The sequence below is a fragment of the Cricetulus griseus genome (genome assembly GCF_003668045.3).
Source record: "Cricetulus griseus strain 17A/GY chromosome 1 unlocalized genomic scaffold, alternate assembly CriGri-PICRH-1.0 chr1_0, whole genome shotgun sequence".
Lineage (NCBI taxonomy): Eukaryota > Metazoa > Chordata > Mammalia > Rodentia > Cricetidae > Cricetulus > Cricetulus griseus.
The window spans coordinates 228,419,163-228,437,674 of record NW_023276806.1 but is presented as its reverse complement, the minus strand read 5'-3'; the positions used below and the strand labels follow the sequence as shown (position 1 = coordinate 228,437,674).

Here is an 18,512-nt window from a genome sequence, read left to right as displayed (position 1 = left end):
GCTATATAAAGAGTCTTCTTTTCTAAGGTCATTGAGTACACTCTATAAAGAGAGACACTAGATCCCTTAGAAATAAAGTTTCCAGACAGAGAGGCACTATTTCCCATGAATATTTTGAAAAGTTTTCCCTGTGGGTGCTTAGAAACCATTCTTGAGCTTTTACCATGTAAGACTCTTTAAGAAAAAAATCCATTTTCTTCCTGTGTTATATTGTTTCCTAAATTTGCAAGAAGAGAAAGAAGTCATTTTCCCTGTCTCTGAGTGAATATTTGCTGTTTATGTGGTGATTTATTGCACACAGATTGCTTGTTGGTGAGCTAGCCTACTTCATTTAGGACCACTTACAAGATTTTGTTCTACTTGGAAATAGAAAGATTTTTTCTTTCTTTCTTTTTTTTTTTAGTGTGAATTCCTTATAACCTTAGCATTTCTTGGTAATAAAATATTTCTTAACTCCTTTGATTTATATGAGAATAGTGATATGCTTGTGAGGAACTTTTCCCTAAGTACTTCAGCATTTTGACCATAAAAAGAAAGGTATTTTCTTTCCTCCCTCCCTTCCCTCCCTCCCTCCCTCCCTCCCTCCCTTCCTTCCTTCCTTCCTTCCTTCCTATCCTTCTTTTGGAAATTTGTTTAGGATGCAACATTCCAACAGGTTTGGGCTATTGCTAAATGTTTTAACACACATGTTCATTATTCTATTAGGAAATACATAAGACAGGGTATCTATTCTGAAAAGATTTGTGGTCAAAATAGTTGATAAAGGTCAGAAAAATAAACAAATTATATTTAAGTTTTGTAGATGATATTGAAACAAAGTCCCCTAGAGTTTCTAGGATGGGAGAAACACCTTTTGCAATTGAAGAGAAAGGTGGCGTTTAAACTGAGGTTTGAACAAATAAAGATTGGCAGCCTGAAAGAGGGATAGGAAGAAACATACAGGTTGAGTGTCTATAAATACTAAACTCATGAAGCCTGTCCTGGGAAAACTTCATTCTTGTTTCCAAGCAAGAAACTCTAGAGAGAAACATTCATGGTTTTGGTTATTCTATCCAACTACTTTATTTACTCTGTGAAAGCTGATGGACTGGAACAAAGGAGGAGAGGAGAAAAGATCTCAGGGCACAGGAGGCTTGGGTGTGATCCTAGGTGTGAAAACATGTGCCTCAGAGCCTTTACTCTACCTCTCCAGTACATACATTTCTTCTGAAGTTCAAGTACCAATTCTCTTAAGAAATATTTTCTTGGATATCTCAAAAAACGCCTCCAGTTTAACATGGCTACAACTGAACCATGATCTACTCCAGCTCTAGACTGCTTCCTGCCATCTTTGTTTCAGTGAGAAATTCCAGAGACCATTGTTAAACCAGGTTAACATTGTTAAACTGAAATGAGCCTCTCAGTATTGCCATTTTTATTAGTACCATTTTAAGAAAATTAGTTAATCTCTGTATTTTTTTAATTTTTGCTTTTAAACTGGTGTATCTATTATTTATATTTACCTTTTTGATTTTTGTGCTTGTCAGGATGAGATGCCTTGAGACTCATCACATTTAACATATGTCAGTTATTATCCTAAGTTGTCTTTCTTCCCTGTTTTGAATTGTAAAGATTGCACCCCCAGCGCCTCCATTTCTTCCCTTTCCAGCTCTCTAGCATGAAGGTCCATGGCCCTTTCCTGAATGACTGAAACAGTGAAGCTCATGGGCTCATTACTAGCTTCTACATGCTTACCCTTTTTTGACAAATAGGTAATGTTTTTATTTTGGAACACTTGTGTTTCTCAGAATACAGATTTTTCATGTCCTTGAACTTTTTCTTATTGCTCATAGATTCCATCTTTCACAGAAAAGTCTTTGTTCTTGCTCCAGGAAGTGCAGCATCTTTGGTCTTGTGCTTTCCCTAGACCTGGAGCCTTTGCATGAGCCGTTCTTTTTAGGTGGAAAGATTTCTACATACAGCTTTCCCAATCTACTCAATTTGTATTTATTCATAAGACTCAAGTAATTGTTTTTTCTGAGAAGTTTTTGTTAACAAGTCTCCAAACCAGGCCATCTCCACCACTGTTCTCTTTTAAAGCAACAATTACGACTGTTAGATGTTATGAAATTATAATTTATGCAAGATAGCCTTCAATGTATCATTCTAGCACATGATAAAATGCTGTCTTAATTGTCATCTTTAGTAAAGATGCCCATATGTGAGGCAGAAAGTTATGAAAATATGTTTGCTAAATAAAACGAACAGAAAACTAATCTCCAGAGTTGGCTTAACTTTTCTTCAAAAGTACAAAAACTTTTTTTTAAAAAAAATTGAAAGCAGAGGCAGTGATAAGTAACGGGATAATATATGGATCAGAGACTAGAATTTGGACATTTTTCTACTCTGGAATGAATGTTGTACTATTGAGTTCATTTATTCTGGTGAATATTACATTTCATAATGTAAGGTGTTATCCAATTTGCCTTTCCCACCACTAGAAATCTTCACAGTAGTTCATGAGAAGTAAAGGAAACAATTAAAAAACACAGACAAACTACCTTTCAAACTTGTTATTAAAATGAAATCAATAAAATAGATAGTTTGAATAAATACAAAATATTATTTCATTTAAAATAACATTAAAATAAAATTATATATTATTTATCTCAAGTTTCTATAATTTGTGTAATAAACATCATAAACATACATATATGTTATAATTTGGTAATTGGGTTGTTATGTAATAATTCTCCTTGTAACTAAAAATATTATTACTAATTTACTTAGCCTAGACTCTGGAAGAGTAACCTTTGCTAATGCAAACAAAATTTGGAATAATATTCAGCTTGGCAAAGAAGTACACAAACAAACTAGGATTTGAATTTTTGAAATAAACATTTAAGCAAAAAATTAGATGTTTGGAGACAATTAGTTTTAATTATTGATTCAGTGGGAGTGAACATAGCCCATTAATAGTTACAAAAACAAGCTATAAAATTGTAATGGTGTGGTTAAAATATCGAATTGTATGATCTTTTACTGCCTTAAAAACAAACAAACAAAAAAAAAACATACTTTGAAAGAACACTCTGCTGTCCCTAGGTAAAGCAAATTAAAACTTCAGCCACCAATTTTATGTACACTCTTGTGGGAGAGAGAAAAATGCCTTTTCATCTGCTAGGTTACTTCTGCTAGAATTATCTTGCTGAGACTGTGATTCATTCCAGAAATGAGAGAGATAATGCTGTGCTTCCCAGATGTGGTGGCATACGTCTTTAATTCCAGGGCTTGGGAGCCATAGGCAGGCTGATCTCTGTGAATGCCAGGACAGCCAGAGCTACAGGGTGAGAATCTGTCTCAAAATCAAACAACCAACCAACCATCCATCCATCCAAACAAACAAACAAACAAACAAACAATGAATTGCTGAGTTGTTATGTAGAAAGTTCTTCAAAATGATCAGAAAACTCCATACAGTACTTAAAATGGTTTATCAAACAGGAAGGGAATATTGAATCAGCTAATGGCTCTTGAATTTCCCAGATTGCTATTGTCTTGGTTAGTTTATCATCAGTTTGACACAAGCTAGAATCATTTGGGAAGTGGGAGCCTCAATACCCCCACCAGATTGTGAGAAAGTTTCTAGAACATTTTTTTTTTTTGCTTAATGATTGTTGTGGTGGGGTTCAGCTCACTGTGAGTAGTGCCACCTCTGGGTGGGTGGTTCTGCGTTGTGTAAGAAAGCAAGCTGAGCAAGCCCTAGAGAGAAAGCCAGTAAGCAGCACATTTTCATGGCTTCTGCTTCATTTCCTACCTCCAGGTTTCTGCCTTGAGTTTCTGTCCTGATTTCCCTCAGTGATGGACTAAGCTGAAGTAAACTCTTTTCTCCTGAAGTTGCTTTTGGTCATGGTGTTTATTATAGCAATAGAAATGTAACTATAACAGGCATCAGTCGTTAGAAAATTTATAAAAGTACAAGTGACAAGATCCCAAACTCGGGGAATGTAATTTATCATGCTCACTATTGTAATCTATCAGGTCCCAAGTAAATAAATCATGCTATTCATTAGTAAGCACAAACAGTTTGTTATATTTTTAAATTGCTTCTAACACCGAACAACCATCTTTAGTAGAATCAGAAATATAGATAACAACAGATTAAAATAATCTATATGGTTTACAATTTATGTAGTTATTTGTTTGTTCATTTATCCTGAGTATTTGTGTGTTCCATGGCGTGTGTGCGTGCGTGCGTGCGTGCGTGCGTGCGTGCGTGCGTGTGTGTGTGTGTGTGTGTGTGTGTGTGTGTGTGTGTGTGTGTGTAGGTCAGGGGACAACTTCTAAAGACTGAACTCAAGTCTTCAACCTTGTTTGCAAGCTCCTTCATGTGCTGGACCATCCTTTAGATGAATGTAGCTGTACTTAATGCCATACCAACATTCTTGGTTATGTCTAAGTCAGGATTAATGCATTTATATGGAATACTGTTAACTGATTCTTTACCATAAAATGTCATCGCATATATGTACCACACTTTTAAAAAATCCAATCATCTGTTGGTGGATAGCTAGGCTGGTTCCACTTATAGTTATTGTGACAAGTACAGATGCAAACATGGATGTGCACGTATCTATGTGGTTTATTGACTTAAGTCTTTCTACAAATACATTCATTTTAATGAGAAAAAGGAAGATACATATTGTATGTTCTTCTTCTAAGATGGGAAGGAGGATCAGAGATGGTAGTACAGTAGGATTTGAAGCCCAGGCATTCTATAAACTATACCATGCAACATGTCTGCACATCATCAAGAAAATGCAGACGAGCTTGACCTAGCTATTATCAAGAGAGCACCCTCAAAAGACAGAGAGTTCTGCTGTGATTTCTTTTCAGTTAAAATGGTAGTACTGTGTATTTCACAGGGACTTGATTTCCTGGTTGAAACACTGGGTGTATATGTATGTGTGTATGTCTTGAGTGGCAGGTATTGGTTGTGTTTTGCAAATCAGTGCTCCACTTGTAGTTTGGCATCCAGTGTAGTTGGTGGTAACATTATTGGTAATGTCACTTGTTTTCTTGGTTTGCAGACTATATTATCTATGCACCCTTTTGTCAAATTCACAAAGAGAAACCAGCTGACATCATGGAAGGAAAGAATCAAACAACACCATCTGAATTCATCATCTTGGGGTTCACCAACCTGAATGACCTGCAATTTTTACTCTTCACCATCTTCTTTCTGACTTACGTGTGTACCTTAGGAGGGAATGTTTTTATCATCTTGGTGACCATGGCTGATTCCCACCTACATACACCCATGTATTATTTCCTAGGGAATCTTGCCTTTATTGACATCTGCTACACCACTACCAATGTCCCCCAGATGATGGTGCATCTTTTGTCAGAGAAGAAAACTATTTCCTATGGAGGCTGTGTGGTCCAGCTCTTTGCATTCATTTTCTTTGTAGGCTCCGAGTGTCTCCTCCTGGCAGCAATGGCATATGACCGATATATTGCTATCTGCAAGCCCTTAAGGTATCCCTTTATCATGAACAAGGTCCTGTGCAGCTGGTTAGCAGCCTCATGCTGGATAGGTGGGTTTCTCAACTCTATGGTGCACACAGTTCTGACCTTCCGCTTGCCCTTCTGTGGTAACAATCATATCAACTATTTCTTCTGTGACATACCCCCTCTGCTAATCTTGTCTTGTGGGGATACTTCCATCAACGAACTGGCTTTGCTGTCCATTGGGATCTTCATAGGTTGGACTCCTTTCCTGTGCATCATCCTTTCCTACCTTTACATCATCTCCACCATCCTGAGGATCCGCTCCTCTGAGGGGAGACACAAAGCCTTTTCCACCTGTGCCTCCCACCTGCTTATTGTTCTTCTCTATTATGGCAGTGCCATCTTCACATATGTGAGGCCCATCTCATCTTACTCACTAGAGAAAGACAGATTGATCTCAGTGCTTTATAGTATTGTCACCCCCATGCTGAATCCTGTCATTTATACACTGAGAAATAAGGACATCAAAGAGGCTGTGAAGGCCATAGGAAGAAAATGGCAGCCACCAGACTTCTCTTCTGATATGTAATCTCTCTTACCTGTAGTCAATAATCTTACATTAGAAAGTTAACTTTTACACAATTCATCTGTTACTAGTTATGTTTCACTTAAAATTTGATTGTGGTATTTGGACTCAGATTGCAAGAGTTGGCACACTCAACCCTAAGTGTACATATCTGACCTTTTGTTAGTCTTTTATGGGGTTACTTTTTTTTAGTTTTTATCATTTTTATTTGTTTTTTCCATTTTGGAATCAGCATCAAAAGATGGTGCCTCTTTATGCCATATTTACTTGATAGACTTTATGGTTTATTACTTGTCATGAATGTTCATTGTATTTGAGATTCTTTACTGTTTACATCCTCTTGTGGAGGGTTGAGAGGATCAAGACTCTACTTGAGTTTCCAGACACTTCCTGCCACCTATTTTATACAATATAGACTCAGGGAGGGGTTAGAGTATATAGGCCAGGGGAGGAGTCTGTATCCAGGGAGCTATGGAGGCGTCCTCATCCCTGCTTGGTAATGCTTTTCAGATGTAGCCTATTGGGGAAGGAGCATCCACACTGCTGTAAGTTACCCTTCAACTATGGTCTGTAAGTAAGTTCAATAAAGTCATTCCCACAGTGAAATTTGGCAGAATTGGCCTTTGTTTGTTCTTGGGACCTTAGGAGAAGATGTATACATTGTTTGCATCTCCCTATGTCAAGGAATTTTAACAGCAGTACTATATTCCGATGTGTAAAAGAATGAGGGACCTGTGAGGTGACTCAGCAGGTAAAGGCACTTGCTGTCAAGCCTGATGACCTGAGTTTGATCCTAAGGTTCCAAATGGCAACTTGCAATTTGTTCTCTAGCATTCATTCACACACCATGACACATATGTGAGCATGTACGCACACACACACACACACACACACACACACACACACACACACACACACACAGGAAAATTTTTAAAAATCTGAATGGCACTCCTTAAATGTTTGTCATGTTTTTAATTTTTTTTGGAAGTAATATTTTCAAACTTTATTTTTTAAGATAAGGTTAGCTTAAGGTAAAGAAGAAATTGTAATTATTTTATTTTATCAAATAAGAACATACTAGCCCTTTCCGTGGACTCATCGCAGACCAGGTGAGCCACCCCCTGCTTTTACCCAATTCTTGTCCTAAGCGCCATTCACCCAGATCCCTCCAGGCTCGTCCCTGCTTGAAACAGACACGTCCAGGCAGGGAGGAGCTCCCCGAATCTGGGTACAGGCCACTCTTCATTCCATTCCCGGCGACCGATCCGCCAAGAGGCCTAACGCCATCAGAGTGAGGAGGCTACGAGGAGAGGCAAAACCATCCAGAGCTTCGGACATTGAATTCCTGGCCCACACACACTACAGAGTAACAAGAGGAGATAGAGAGATCCTACCTGCACTCACTGGAAAAAGATATGGGAAGAAGACAGAATAAGAACCCGATCAACAACAGAAAGACCAATATGACACCACCAGAATCTAGGGACTCCACTCCAGCAAGATCTGAAAAGCCCAACACAGTGCATGAAGAAGAGATGGACCTCAAAAATTATCTGAGCAAGATGATAGAGACCTTCAAAGAGGAAACAAGAAAATCCCTTAAAGAAATAGAAGAAAAAGTAAGCAAAAAATTACACGATATGGAGGAAAAGACAAACCAAAATATTCAAGAAATAAACAAATCTCTTAAAGAAGCTAAAGAAACCCAAGATAAAACAACCAAACAAGTGAAGGAAGCTCTTGAAACAGTTCAAAACATGAAAGCTGAATTAGACACATTAAAGAAAACACAGAATGAAGCGATGCTGGAAATGGAAAGGTTGGATAAACGATCAGGATCTAAAGATGTGAGTATAACTAATAGAATTCAAGAGACAGAAGAGAGAATCTCAGCTATTGAAGACTCGCTAGAGGATATACATTCATCAACCAAAGAAAACCTCAAGACCAACAAATCCCTAACACAAAATATACAGGAAATATGGGACACCGTGAAAAGACCAAACCTAAGAATAATAGGTGTAGAAGAAGGTGAAGAAACACTGCTCAAAGGTACAGAAAACATATTCAACAAAATCATAGAAGAAAACTTCCCCAACCTACAGAAAGATATGCCTATGAAAGTACAAGAAGCTTATAGGACACCAAACAGACTGGACCACAAAAAGAAGTCCCCCCGACACATAATAATCAAAACTCCAAATCTACAGAATAAAGAAAAAATATTAAGAGCTGCAAAGGAAAAAGGCCAAGTAACATATAAAGGCAAACCAATCAGAATCACACCCGACTTCTCAATGGAAACTATGAAAGCCAGAAGGTCTTGGATAGATACACTACAAGCACTAAGGGAGCATGGATGTCAACCCAGACTACTGTACCCAGCAAAACTTTCAATCACTATAGATGGAGAAAACAAGATTTTCCATGACAAAAACAGATTTAAACAATACATATCCACAAATCCAGCACTACAGAAGGTTCTGGAAGGAAAACTCCAACCCAAGGAACATAACTACATGCACAAAAACACAGGCAATAGATAATCTAATATTGCCAAACACAAAAAGAAGCAGGAGGGCAAAATCCACACACAATGACACCACCAACAATAAATCCAAACCAAACAAGAACCAACGAACAATGGACATTAATATCCCTAAATGTCAATGGCCTTAACTTACCCGTAAAAAGATATAGGCTAACAGAATGGATACGAAGACAGAATCCATCTTTCTGCTGTTTACAAGAAACACACCTCAACTTCAAAGACAGGCGATACCTCAGAGTAAAAGGATGGGAAAAGATTTTCCAATCAAATGGCCTCAAGAAACAAGCAGGTGTAGCAATCCTAATATCTAACAAAATGGACTTTAAACTGAAATCAATCAAAAGAGATGAAGAAGGGCATTTCATACTCATCACAGGAAAAGTCCACCAAGATGAAATCTCAATCCTGAACATCTATGCTCCAAATAAGAAGGCACCCACATTTGTGAAAGAAACATTACTAAAGCTCAAACCACACATAAAACCACACACACTTATAGTAGGAGACTTCAACACCCCCCTTACACCACTAGACAGGACCACCAGACAAAAACTTAACAAAGAAACAGAGGATCTGAAAGAAGTCATGGCCCAACTGGGGTTAACGGATATCTATAGAGCATTCCATCCAAACTCAAAAGAATATACCTTCTTCTCAGCACCACATGGCACCTTCTCCAAAATTGACCACATAGTAGGCAACAAAGCAAACCTCCACAATTACAAAAGAATTGAAATAACCCCCTGTATCTTATCAGACCACCATGCATTAAAGCTAGAATTCAGCAACAATACAAATGGCAGGAAACCTGCAAACTTTTGGAAAATGAATAACACCCAATTGCACCATTCCTGGGTTGAGGAAGAAATAAAAAAACAAATTAAAGACTTCCTAGATTCTAATGAAAATGCAGACACAACATACCCAAACTTATGGGACACTCTGAAAGCAGTCCTAAGAGGGAAGTTCATAGCACTAAGTGCCCACATGAAGAAACTAGAGAAAAGTCACATTAGAGAACTGACAGAACAACTGAAAACACTAGAGCAAAAAGAAGCAAACTCACCAAGGAGGAGTAGACGCCAGGAAATAATCAACCTGAGAGCTGAAATCAATAAAGTAGAAACTAGGAAAACATTACAAAGAATCAATGAAACAAAGAGTTGGTTCTTTGAGAAGATCAACAAGATAGACAAACCTCTAGCCAAACTAACCAAAAGGCAGAGAGAGAGCACACTAATTAACAAAATCAGAAACGAAAAGGGGGATATAACAACGGACACTGTGGAAATCCAGAGAATCTTTAGGTCATACTTTGAAAATCTGTACTCCACAAAATTCGAAAATCTAATGGAAATGGACAGTTTCCTGGATAAATATCACTTACCAAAATTAAATCAAGATCAGATAAACAATTTAAATCGACCCATAACCCCTAATGAAATAGAAGCAGTCATCAAAAGCCTCCCAACCAAAAAAAGCCCAGGACCAGATGGCTTCACTGCAGAATTCTACCAGAAATTCAAACAAGAGCTGATACCAATACTCCTCAAACTGTTCCGCACAATAGAAGCAGATGGGATATTGCCAAACTCCTTCTATGAGGCTACAATCACTTTGATACCCAAGCCACACAAAGATAAGACTAAGAAAGAGAACTACAGACCAATATCTCTCATGAACATTGATGCTAAAATACTCAATAAAATATTGGCTAATCGAATCCAAGAACATATCAGAAAAATCATCCACCACGATCAAGTGGGCTTCATCCCAGGGATGCAAGGATGGTTCAATATACGAAAAACCATCAATGTAATCCACCATATAAACAAACTGAAAAAGAAAAACCACATGATCATCTCACTAGATGCTGAAAAGGCCTTTGACAAAATCCAACATCCCTTCATGACAAAGATCTTGGAGAGAACAGGAATAACAGGAACATATCTAAACATGATAAACGCGATATACACCAAACCAATAGCCAACATCAAACTAAATGGAGAGAAACTCAAAGCATTTCCTCTAAAATCAGGAACAAGACAAGGATGTCCACTCTCTCCATATCTCTTCAATATTGTTCTTGAAGTTCTAGCTAGAGCAATAAGACAAGATCAGGATATCAAAGGGATACAAATTGGAAAGGACGAAGTCAAACTTTCACTATTTGCAGATGACATGATAGTCTACATAAGTGACCCGAAAAACTCTACCAGGAAACTCCTACAGCTGATAAACACCTTCAGCAAGGTAGCAGGATACAAAATTAACTTAAATAAATCTGTAGCCCTACTGTATACAGATGATAAACTCAATGAGAAAGAAATCATGGAAACATCACCTTTCACAATATCCACAAGCAACATTAAATATCTGGGGGTAACACTAACCAAAAAAGTGAAAGACCTGTACAATAAGAACTTTGAGACTTTAAAGAAAGAAATTAAAGAAGATACCAGAAAGTGGAAAGATCTCCCGTGCTCTTGGATAGGCAGAATTAACATAGTAAAAATGGCAATTCTACCAAAAGCAATCTACAGATTTAATGCAATCCCCATCAAAATCCCAACACAGTTTTTCACAGACATTGAAAGAACAATACTCAACTTTATATGGAAAAATAAAAAACCTAGGATAGCCAAAACAACTCTTTACAATAAAAGATCCTCTGGAGGCATCACCATCCCTGACTTCAAGGTCTACTATAGAGCCATAGTTCTGAAAACAGCTTGGTATTGGCACAAGAATAGACAGATAGACCAATGGAATCGAATTGAAGACCCAGATATTAACCCACGCACCTACGAACACCTTATTTTTGACAAAGGTGCTAAATCCATACAATGGAAAAAAGATAGCATCTTCAACAAATGGTGCTGGCACAATTGGATTCGAACATGCAGAAAATTGCAGATAGATCCATACTTGTCACCATGCACGAAACTTAAGTGCAAATGGATCAAAGATCTCTCCATAAACCCAGCCACACTGAATCTTTTAGAAGAGAAAGTGGGAACAACCCTTGAACAAATTGGCACAGGAGAACGATTCCTGAACATCACGCCAGAAGCACAGACACTGAGGTCTGCAATTAATAAATGGGACCTCTTGAAACTGAGAAGCTTCTGTAAGGCAAAGGACACAGTCAGTAAGACAAAACGACCACCCACAGAATGGGAAAAAATCTTCACCAGCCCCACATCTGACAGAGGTCTGATTTCCAAAATATACAAGGAGCTCAAGAAGCTAGCCACCAAAACACCATACAATGAAATTAAAAAGTGGGGTGCAGAACTAAACAGAGATTTTTCAACAGAGGAATCTGAAATGGCTGAAAGACACTTAAGAAAGTGTTCAAAATCCTTGGCCATCAGAGAAATGCAACTCAAAACAACTCTGAGATACCACCTCACACCTGTCAGAATGGCTAAAATCAAAAATACCAATGACAACCTATGCTGGAGAGGTTGTGGAGAAGAAGGAACACTCCTCCATTGCTGGTGGGAGTGTGAACTTGTAAGACCACTTTGGAAATCAGTATGGCGGTTGCTCAGAAAAATGGGAATCAATCTACCTCAAGATCCAGCCATTCCTCTCTTGGGTATATACCCAAATACTGCTTGTCCATACAACAAGGACATATGTTCAACCATGTTCATAGCAGCATTGTTTGTAATAGCCAGAACCTGGAAACAACCTAGATGCCCCTCAACTGAAGAATGGAAAGAGAAAATGTGGTACATTTATACAATGGAGTACTACTCAGCAGAAAAAAGCAATGGAATCTTGAAATTCGCAGGCAAATGGATGGAACTAGAAGAAACCATCCTGAGTGAGGTAACCCAGTCACAAAAAGACAAACATGGTATGTACTCACTCATATATGATTTTTAGACATAGAGCAAAGGTTTACCAGCCTATAATCCTCTACCCCAAGGAAACTAGAAATCATGAATGACTCTAAGGGATAAATGGACCCCAGGAATGGGAAATGGCATGAACTCCCGAGCTAATTGAGAGCATGAGGGTAGGGAAGTGGGTGCTGCCACAATAAGAGCACAAGATGAAGAGTAGAGGAGAAGAAATGGAGGAGCAGATATATTGAGTTGGGGGAAGAATAGAGGAGAGAGAGCAGGATGAGAGATACCGTATCAGAGGGAGCCACTATAGGTCCGAGAAGAGATCTGGAACTAGGAAGATCTCCAGAGACCTATAAGGATGACACGATCTGACAGTCTGGGCAGTGGAGGAGAAGTTGGCCTAGAAACCCTTCCCCTAGAATGAGATTGATGAATACTCTCTATGCTATTCTAGAGTCCTCATCCAGTGGCTGATGAGAGCAGAGACAGACATCCACAGAAATACACTGAGCTGAAATCTGGAACTCAGTTGAAGAGAGGGAGGAATGAAGAACGAAGGGGTCTGTACCTGGTTGGAGAAACCCACAGAAACAGTTGGCCTGAAAAAGGGAAAGCATATCGACCCCAGATGCTCTTTGGGAGGACAGTACAGGACTAATCCAGCCCCCTGATCATGGATGCCAATGGGGAGGCCCCTGCACTCCTGGGAGCCTCTGGAGGTGGACTGGCGTTTTGCCCTGGTGGGTGGGAGGGACTTCGAGAGCCCATCCCACTTGAAGGGATTCGCTCTGTCTCTGAACACATGGGGAGGGGCCTAGGCCCAGCACAGGAAGATTTGGTGGACTTGGTGGAGCCCTGGTTGGGGGCCCTACCCTGCCAGGGGAGTGGCGGGTGGATGGGGTAGGGGGTAGGTTGGAGGTGGGGGAGAAGGAATGGGGGTGGGGGGAAGGAGAGGGAGAGGGAAAGTACATGTGAAAATATTAATAATTTAATAAAATAAATAAATAAATAAATAAAAAGAACATACTAATTTATGCACTGCATATCACAGCATATTAGTAAAATGAAAAACAAAGACATTCAACATTTAGTTTCTACCTTTTACTCCTTTTTGGTTTTGTTTGTTTGTTTGTTGTTGTTGTTGTTTTGAGACAGGGTTTCTCTGTATTGCTTTGGAGGTTGTCCTGGAACTCACGCTGTAGACCAGGCTGGCCTCGAAATCAAGAGATTGGCCTGCCTCTGCCTCCTGAGAGCTGGGATTAAAGGCATGTGCCACTAATGCCCGACCCTTTTACTCCTTTTTAATTTTGATTGTGTTTTTACCTCCCTCAACTCCTCCCAGATCCTTCCCACCTTCCACCTACCCAGTTTTATCCAATTTTATGTTCTCTTTCTCTCTTAAAAAGGGGGAAAAAAAGCCCACAGGAGCAAGTATCAAAACAAACAGTAAGATAAAAAGGCCAAAACAAGAAACACACACACACACACACACACACACACACACACACACGGGGGTAATTGACTTTGTTGGCCAACAACTCCTGGTCATGGGGCCTGACCTACAGTGTAGTTGATATACCCAATGTCACTCCATTGGGGAAAACTAATTTTCCCTTTTTGAATAGCTCCTTGGTTAGGGCTGGGACTTTGTATCCATGTCCTCTGCCCTGCACTGGGATTTCATCTGGATTGAACCTGTATAGGTCTTGTGCATGCTGCCAATGTGTTTGTGGATTCATATGTGTATCTAAACATGACTACCACTAGTTTGCATTCAGCTTGTTCTTCAGTTTTTCACAGAGAAATGTACCTGTGATGAGATGATGTTTTACTTCCATATCACGTGGTAAATACTTTTAGTTTTTCATCTGCTACATGGGCCAAATTTAACACTTTTATATTGGGAAAAATGAGGTATTGGTTCATATTCCTAACTCTATCAAAAGATGGAATATCCCAATGGGACTTTTTAGGTTCACATAGCTATTTTATAGAGTCTCTTAAGCTTAGAAAACATTCTTCCAAAAATGTAGAAAACCATGATATAAAATATATAGAAAATGCCGGGTGTTGGTGGTGCACGCCTTTAATCCCAGCACTCGGGAGGCAGAGGCAGGAGGATCTCTGTGAGTTCAAGGCCAGCCTGGTCTCCAGAGCGAGTGCCAGGATAGGTTCCAAAGCTACACAGAGAAACCCTGTCTCGAAAAACATATATATATATATATATATATATATATATATATATATATATGTTTTGAAAGGGAGTAAAATTTCTTAGTTATACAACAACTGGTAAGAAAAGGTATGGGTCCTACATGACTATTAAATTGCTGTTTTATGTTTTATTACCAAGCAAGAAAGAGCTACAGACCAATTCTCTGGTGAACACAGACTCAAAAAAAGCTATAAAATAATTGCAATCTGAATTCGAGATTACATTAACACCATATATTGTTTTCAAAGTTGTTTCTAGCTGTGAGAGACAAGTTTGATTCAGTATGTGCTGACATTAGTTAGGAGTCTCTAGAGGAAACAGAATAGAACACACACACACACACACACACCACGGTTTACTAAATCACCTTACACAGTATGGTTTAAATACTTCAAAAATAGTTGTCTCACACCTAAGAGACTAAGCTTTCAGTAGTTGCTTAGTCTATAAGTCTAGGTGCCTCAGTTAGAGTAGTCTAACAATGGCTGTCTCACACAAAAGAGGTGAGTTCACAAGGCTGGGTGTCCCACCAGTCTCAATCTGGAGCTGAAACTTGGAGGGGTCCTGGAGATCCACTGGTCCTCAGTCCATGATGGAATCCTGGAAAACTTGTCCTAACATCAGCAAAGAAATCAGCAGCAGTTGCAAAATGGTAAATTAACTCAGGAATAAAAGGGAAAACCAAGTGAGCAAAAAGCAAACTTGGCAATATTCTTCCTTCTTCTTCCCCCCACTTACTTTTCTAATTTAGACTGCCAGCAGAAGGTGCCACTCACATTTGGGATGGATCTGCCTACATCAATTAAAGAAATCAAGAAAATCCCACAACTGAGGATCCCTGATAAATTGGCTAGAAGTTGTGGCAATTTGGCCTTTAAAAGAATAAATAAAATATAAAACTATCACAATGTGCAAATCAAACATGAAATATACAATATTAATAAGCTTAATGGCAAATAATCACCATAATCACCATAATCACATAATCACCATAAGAGATGTAGAAAAGGTATCTGCCAGTGTACAACATCTTCATGATAAAATGTATTGAAGAGCAAAGGGTAAATGGAACATACCTCAAAATAATAAAAGTTTCACATATGACAAATGCATAGATAGGGAGAATTGAGTGTCACCTCTAACATGTGTAACAAGACAAAGGTGACAACTCTTTTACTCTTATTGACTACAGCAATAAAGTTTTCTGTTTGAGCAATAAGAGAGAGATACAAAGTAGATGAAAAGAAAGTAAGACATTATCTTTGCTTATTTATAAATGACATGGTTCTACACTTAAAATACCCCACAGAGTCAACCAGAAAACCTTTTAAGTATGATAAACACTTTCAATAAAGTTGCCTGATACACAATCAATACATAGAATGATTTTATATACACCAACAACAAACTTGGTGAGAAAATGTTGGGAAAGATAGCTTACTTATAATAGCTTAAAAATGATATAGCTAGGAAAAAAAAAAAAACCAAAGAGGTAGATGACCTCTAACAAGGAAAGCTTTAAGACACTATAAAAACAAATTGAATATGACCCTAGATGATGGAAATATCTTCCATACTAAGAGACAGACAGAAATAATAATGTGAAAATTGCTGTACTATGTAAAGTAGTTTGCAGAGTCAATGCAATTCTTTTATTTTGTGGAACAATTTGAGGAAGTGGTGGTGCTAACTCTTCTTTGATGATCTCATAGAATCCAGTAGTGAATACACTTTGGTTTTTGCTTTGGGATGGATCTTGTTATGCAGCCTAGGCTGGCCTCCAACTTGCAGCATTTCCCTTGATCTGCCTACATAGTGTTAGGTTTTCAGGTGTGTGTTATCACACCCAGATCTAAATGTCCTTCTATATTCACTTGTGTTTGATTTGTGAAGCAATTCCTATATATGTAGGATATATTTTCTGATATATTTTTCATTAATTCCTTATATTTAATTGACTTTTCTATGTCTTCCAATAAACTTTAATATTAATTCTACATTATTAGTTATCAGAATGGCCACATCAATTTAGCTTCTATTTTCCTGATATGTTGCCTTTCATTCTTTAACCCTTGTCTGTGGAGTCTTTGGCAGTGATTGTTATTCTTTTGTTTAAATTAAAAATAAAGAAGAGGAAGGGGCACAAGATGAGATGCAGGATGAGACATAAGACTAAGAGACATATGAGACATATTAACCAGTTTATTATAGGCCCAGCAGAGTAGGGAGACTAAGAGAGAAGAGGAACAGGGGTAATGGCTGACCGCCATGGCCAGTCGCCATAGAGAGGCAGAGAGAGTGTGTAGGTGGGAGAAGTGCAGAACAGAGAAAAGAGTAGAGGGAGAGAGAGCAGAGAGGGAGTGTGTAAATGTGCAGGGATCTGTCTTTTAAAGGGGTCCTCTGCACCTGCATGCAGACTTAGTTACATGGAACCCTGGGCTGACCAGGATACTGCCTGTTCCACCAGATAACAGGGGCAGGCCAGCGTAATGCCTGAACCTTTTGGTGATGGGTGATGGGCATTTCTTAAAGACAACAAGTGGTTGGAGCTCATTTCTTACTGTAGTCATCTAGTCTATATCTTTCAATTGGAGAGCTAAGGCAATTTACAACTAGAGTAACAATTAGAGATGTCTACTAATTCCTGTGATTTTGTTGGTTGTTTCTGCAGTTGGTTGCATTATTTTCCATTCTTTTAATTTTTTTAAATTAGTGTTAGTTTGCTGGTTTATTGTTCTGGGGATAATAGACATCTTATCTCCCCATTGTTTACCTGCTCTTCATAAAATATTTAGGAATAAAATTAACCAAGGAGGTAGATGGCCTCTACAAAGAAAGGTTAAAGACACACACAAAAGAAAGAAATTTAAGAAGACACTAGATGTTGAAAGACCTTCCATGATGAGAGACTGGGAGAAATAATATCACTCTGTGGATATGGCAGACAGAGGAAGGAGAGGAGGAGAGGTGAATATGAATGGGACTGTGATTTCTTCAGCTCCACTGTGATGGGGAATGTACTTCTTTGTATGTTTATCTAATTGATTATTGAATAAAATACTGTTTGGCCAATGAGACAGCAAGTTAGACAGGACTAGGAGTCAAAGAGGATTCTGGGAAATGTAGTAGAGAAGTGGTGATCCAGGCAAGAAGTGACATAGCAAGGAGATTCATATTTAAGCAAGGAGAAACAGGAAGTGTCCCTTTTCCCCTCCGCTCTTCCTCCAGTGGCACAATGTGATCCACCGGCAAGGAGGGACACCAATGGAAGGTGTCCAATAAGATAAGTCTTATAAAATATATAGATTTATGATAATTAAGACTGAGCTAACAGATGAGAATCCTAGCCATTGCCAAGCAGCATTTGTACATAATACAAGTCTCCCTGTGCATTAATTTGGGCCCTAACTCGGGCGGGAGGCTGGGGTAAAGCACACATGTGGTGTTTGGGGCTTGGTGGCTTTTGGCGGAAAGATTTATCGTAATAACACTATAAAGGAAGTGTAGCTCTATAGTATGAATTCATAGCTTCTGCTCCTTGAGTACTGTTCCCACTGAAATCCATGTTACCGCTTCAAGGAATTGGGTGGGCAGGGTTAGACAACATAACAAAGCAACGTCAATAAAACAAATGAAAAATAAGACTTGGATTGCAACACTTTCTTGTCACTGGTGTTCAACCAGAGAGCCTTTGGATATGTCTTGCAACATCAGCTTCTTTCTGGGTCTCCTGCTGATTGATCTGCTCAGTGGTTTTGAACTTGAGAATCTCCATAATCAAGTGAGACAATATACTAAAGTATCCAC

The 18,512-nt window shown here is 38.7% G+C and overlaps 1 protein-coding gene across 1 annotated transcript; it reads left to right on the top strand.

Annotated features, from left to right (window-relative positions):
* Positions 1 to 5,125: 5,125 nt before the first annotated feature.
* Positions 5,126 to 6,079, top strand: LOC100767296 (olfactory receptor 5V1). Its single transcript, XM_035450735.1, has one exon. The coding sequence runs from the start codon at positions 5,126 to 5,128 to the stop codon at positions 6,077 to 6,079; it is 954 nt and encodes a 317-aa protein (XP_035306626.1).
* The last annotated feature ends 12,433 nt before the right edge of the window (positions 6,080 to 18,512 follow it).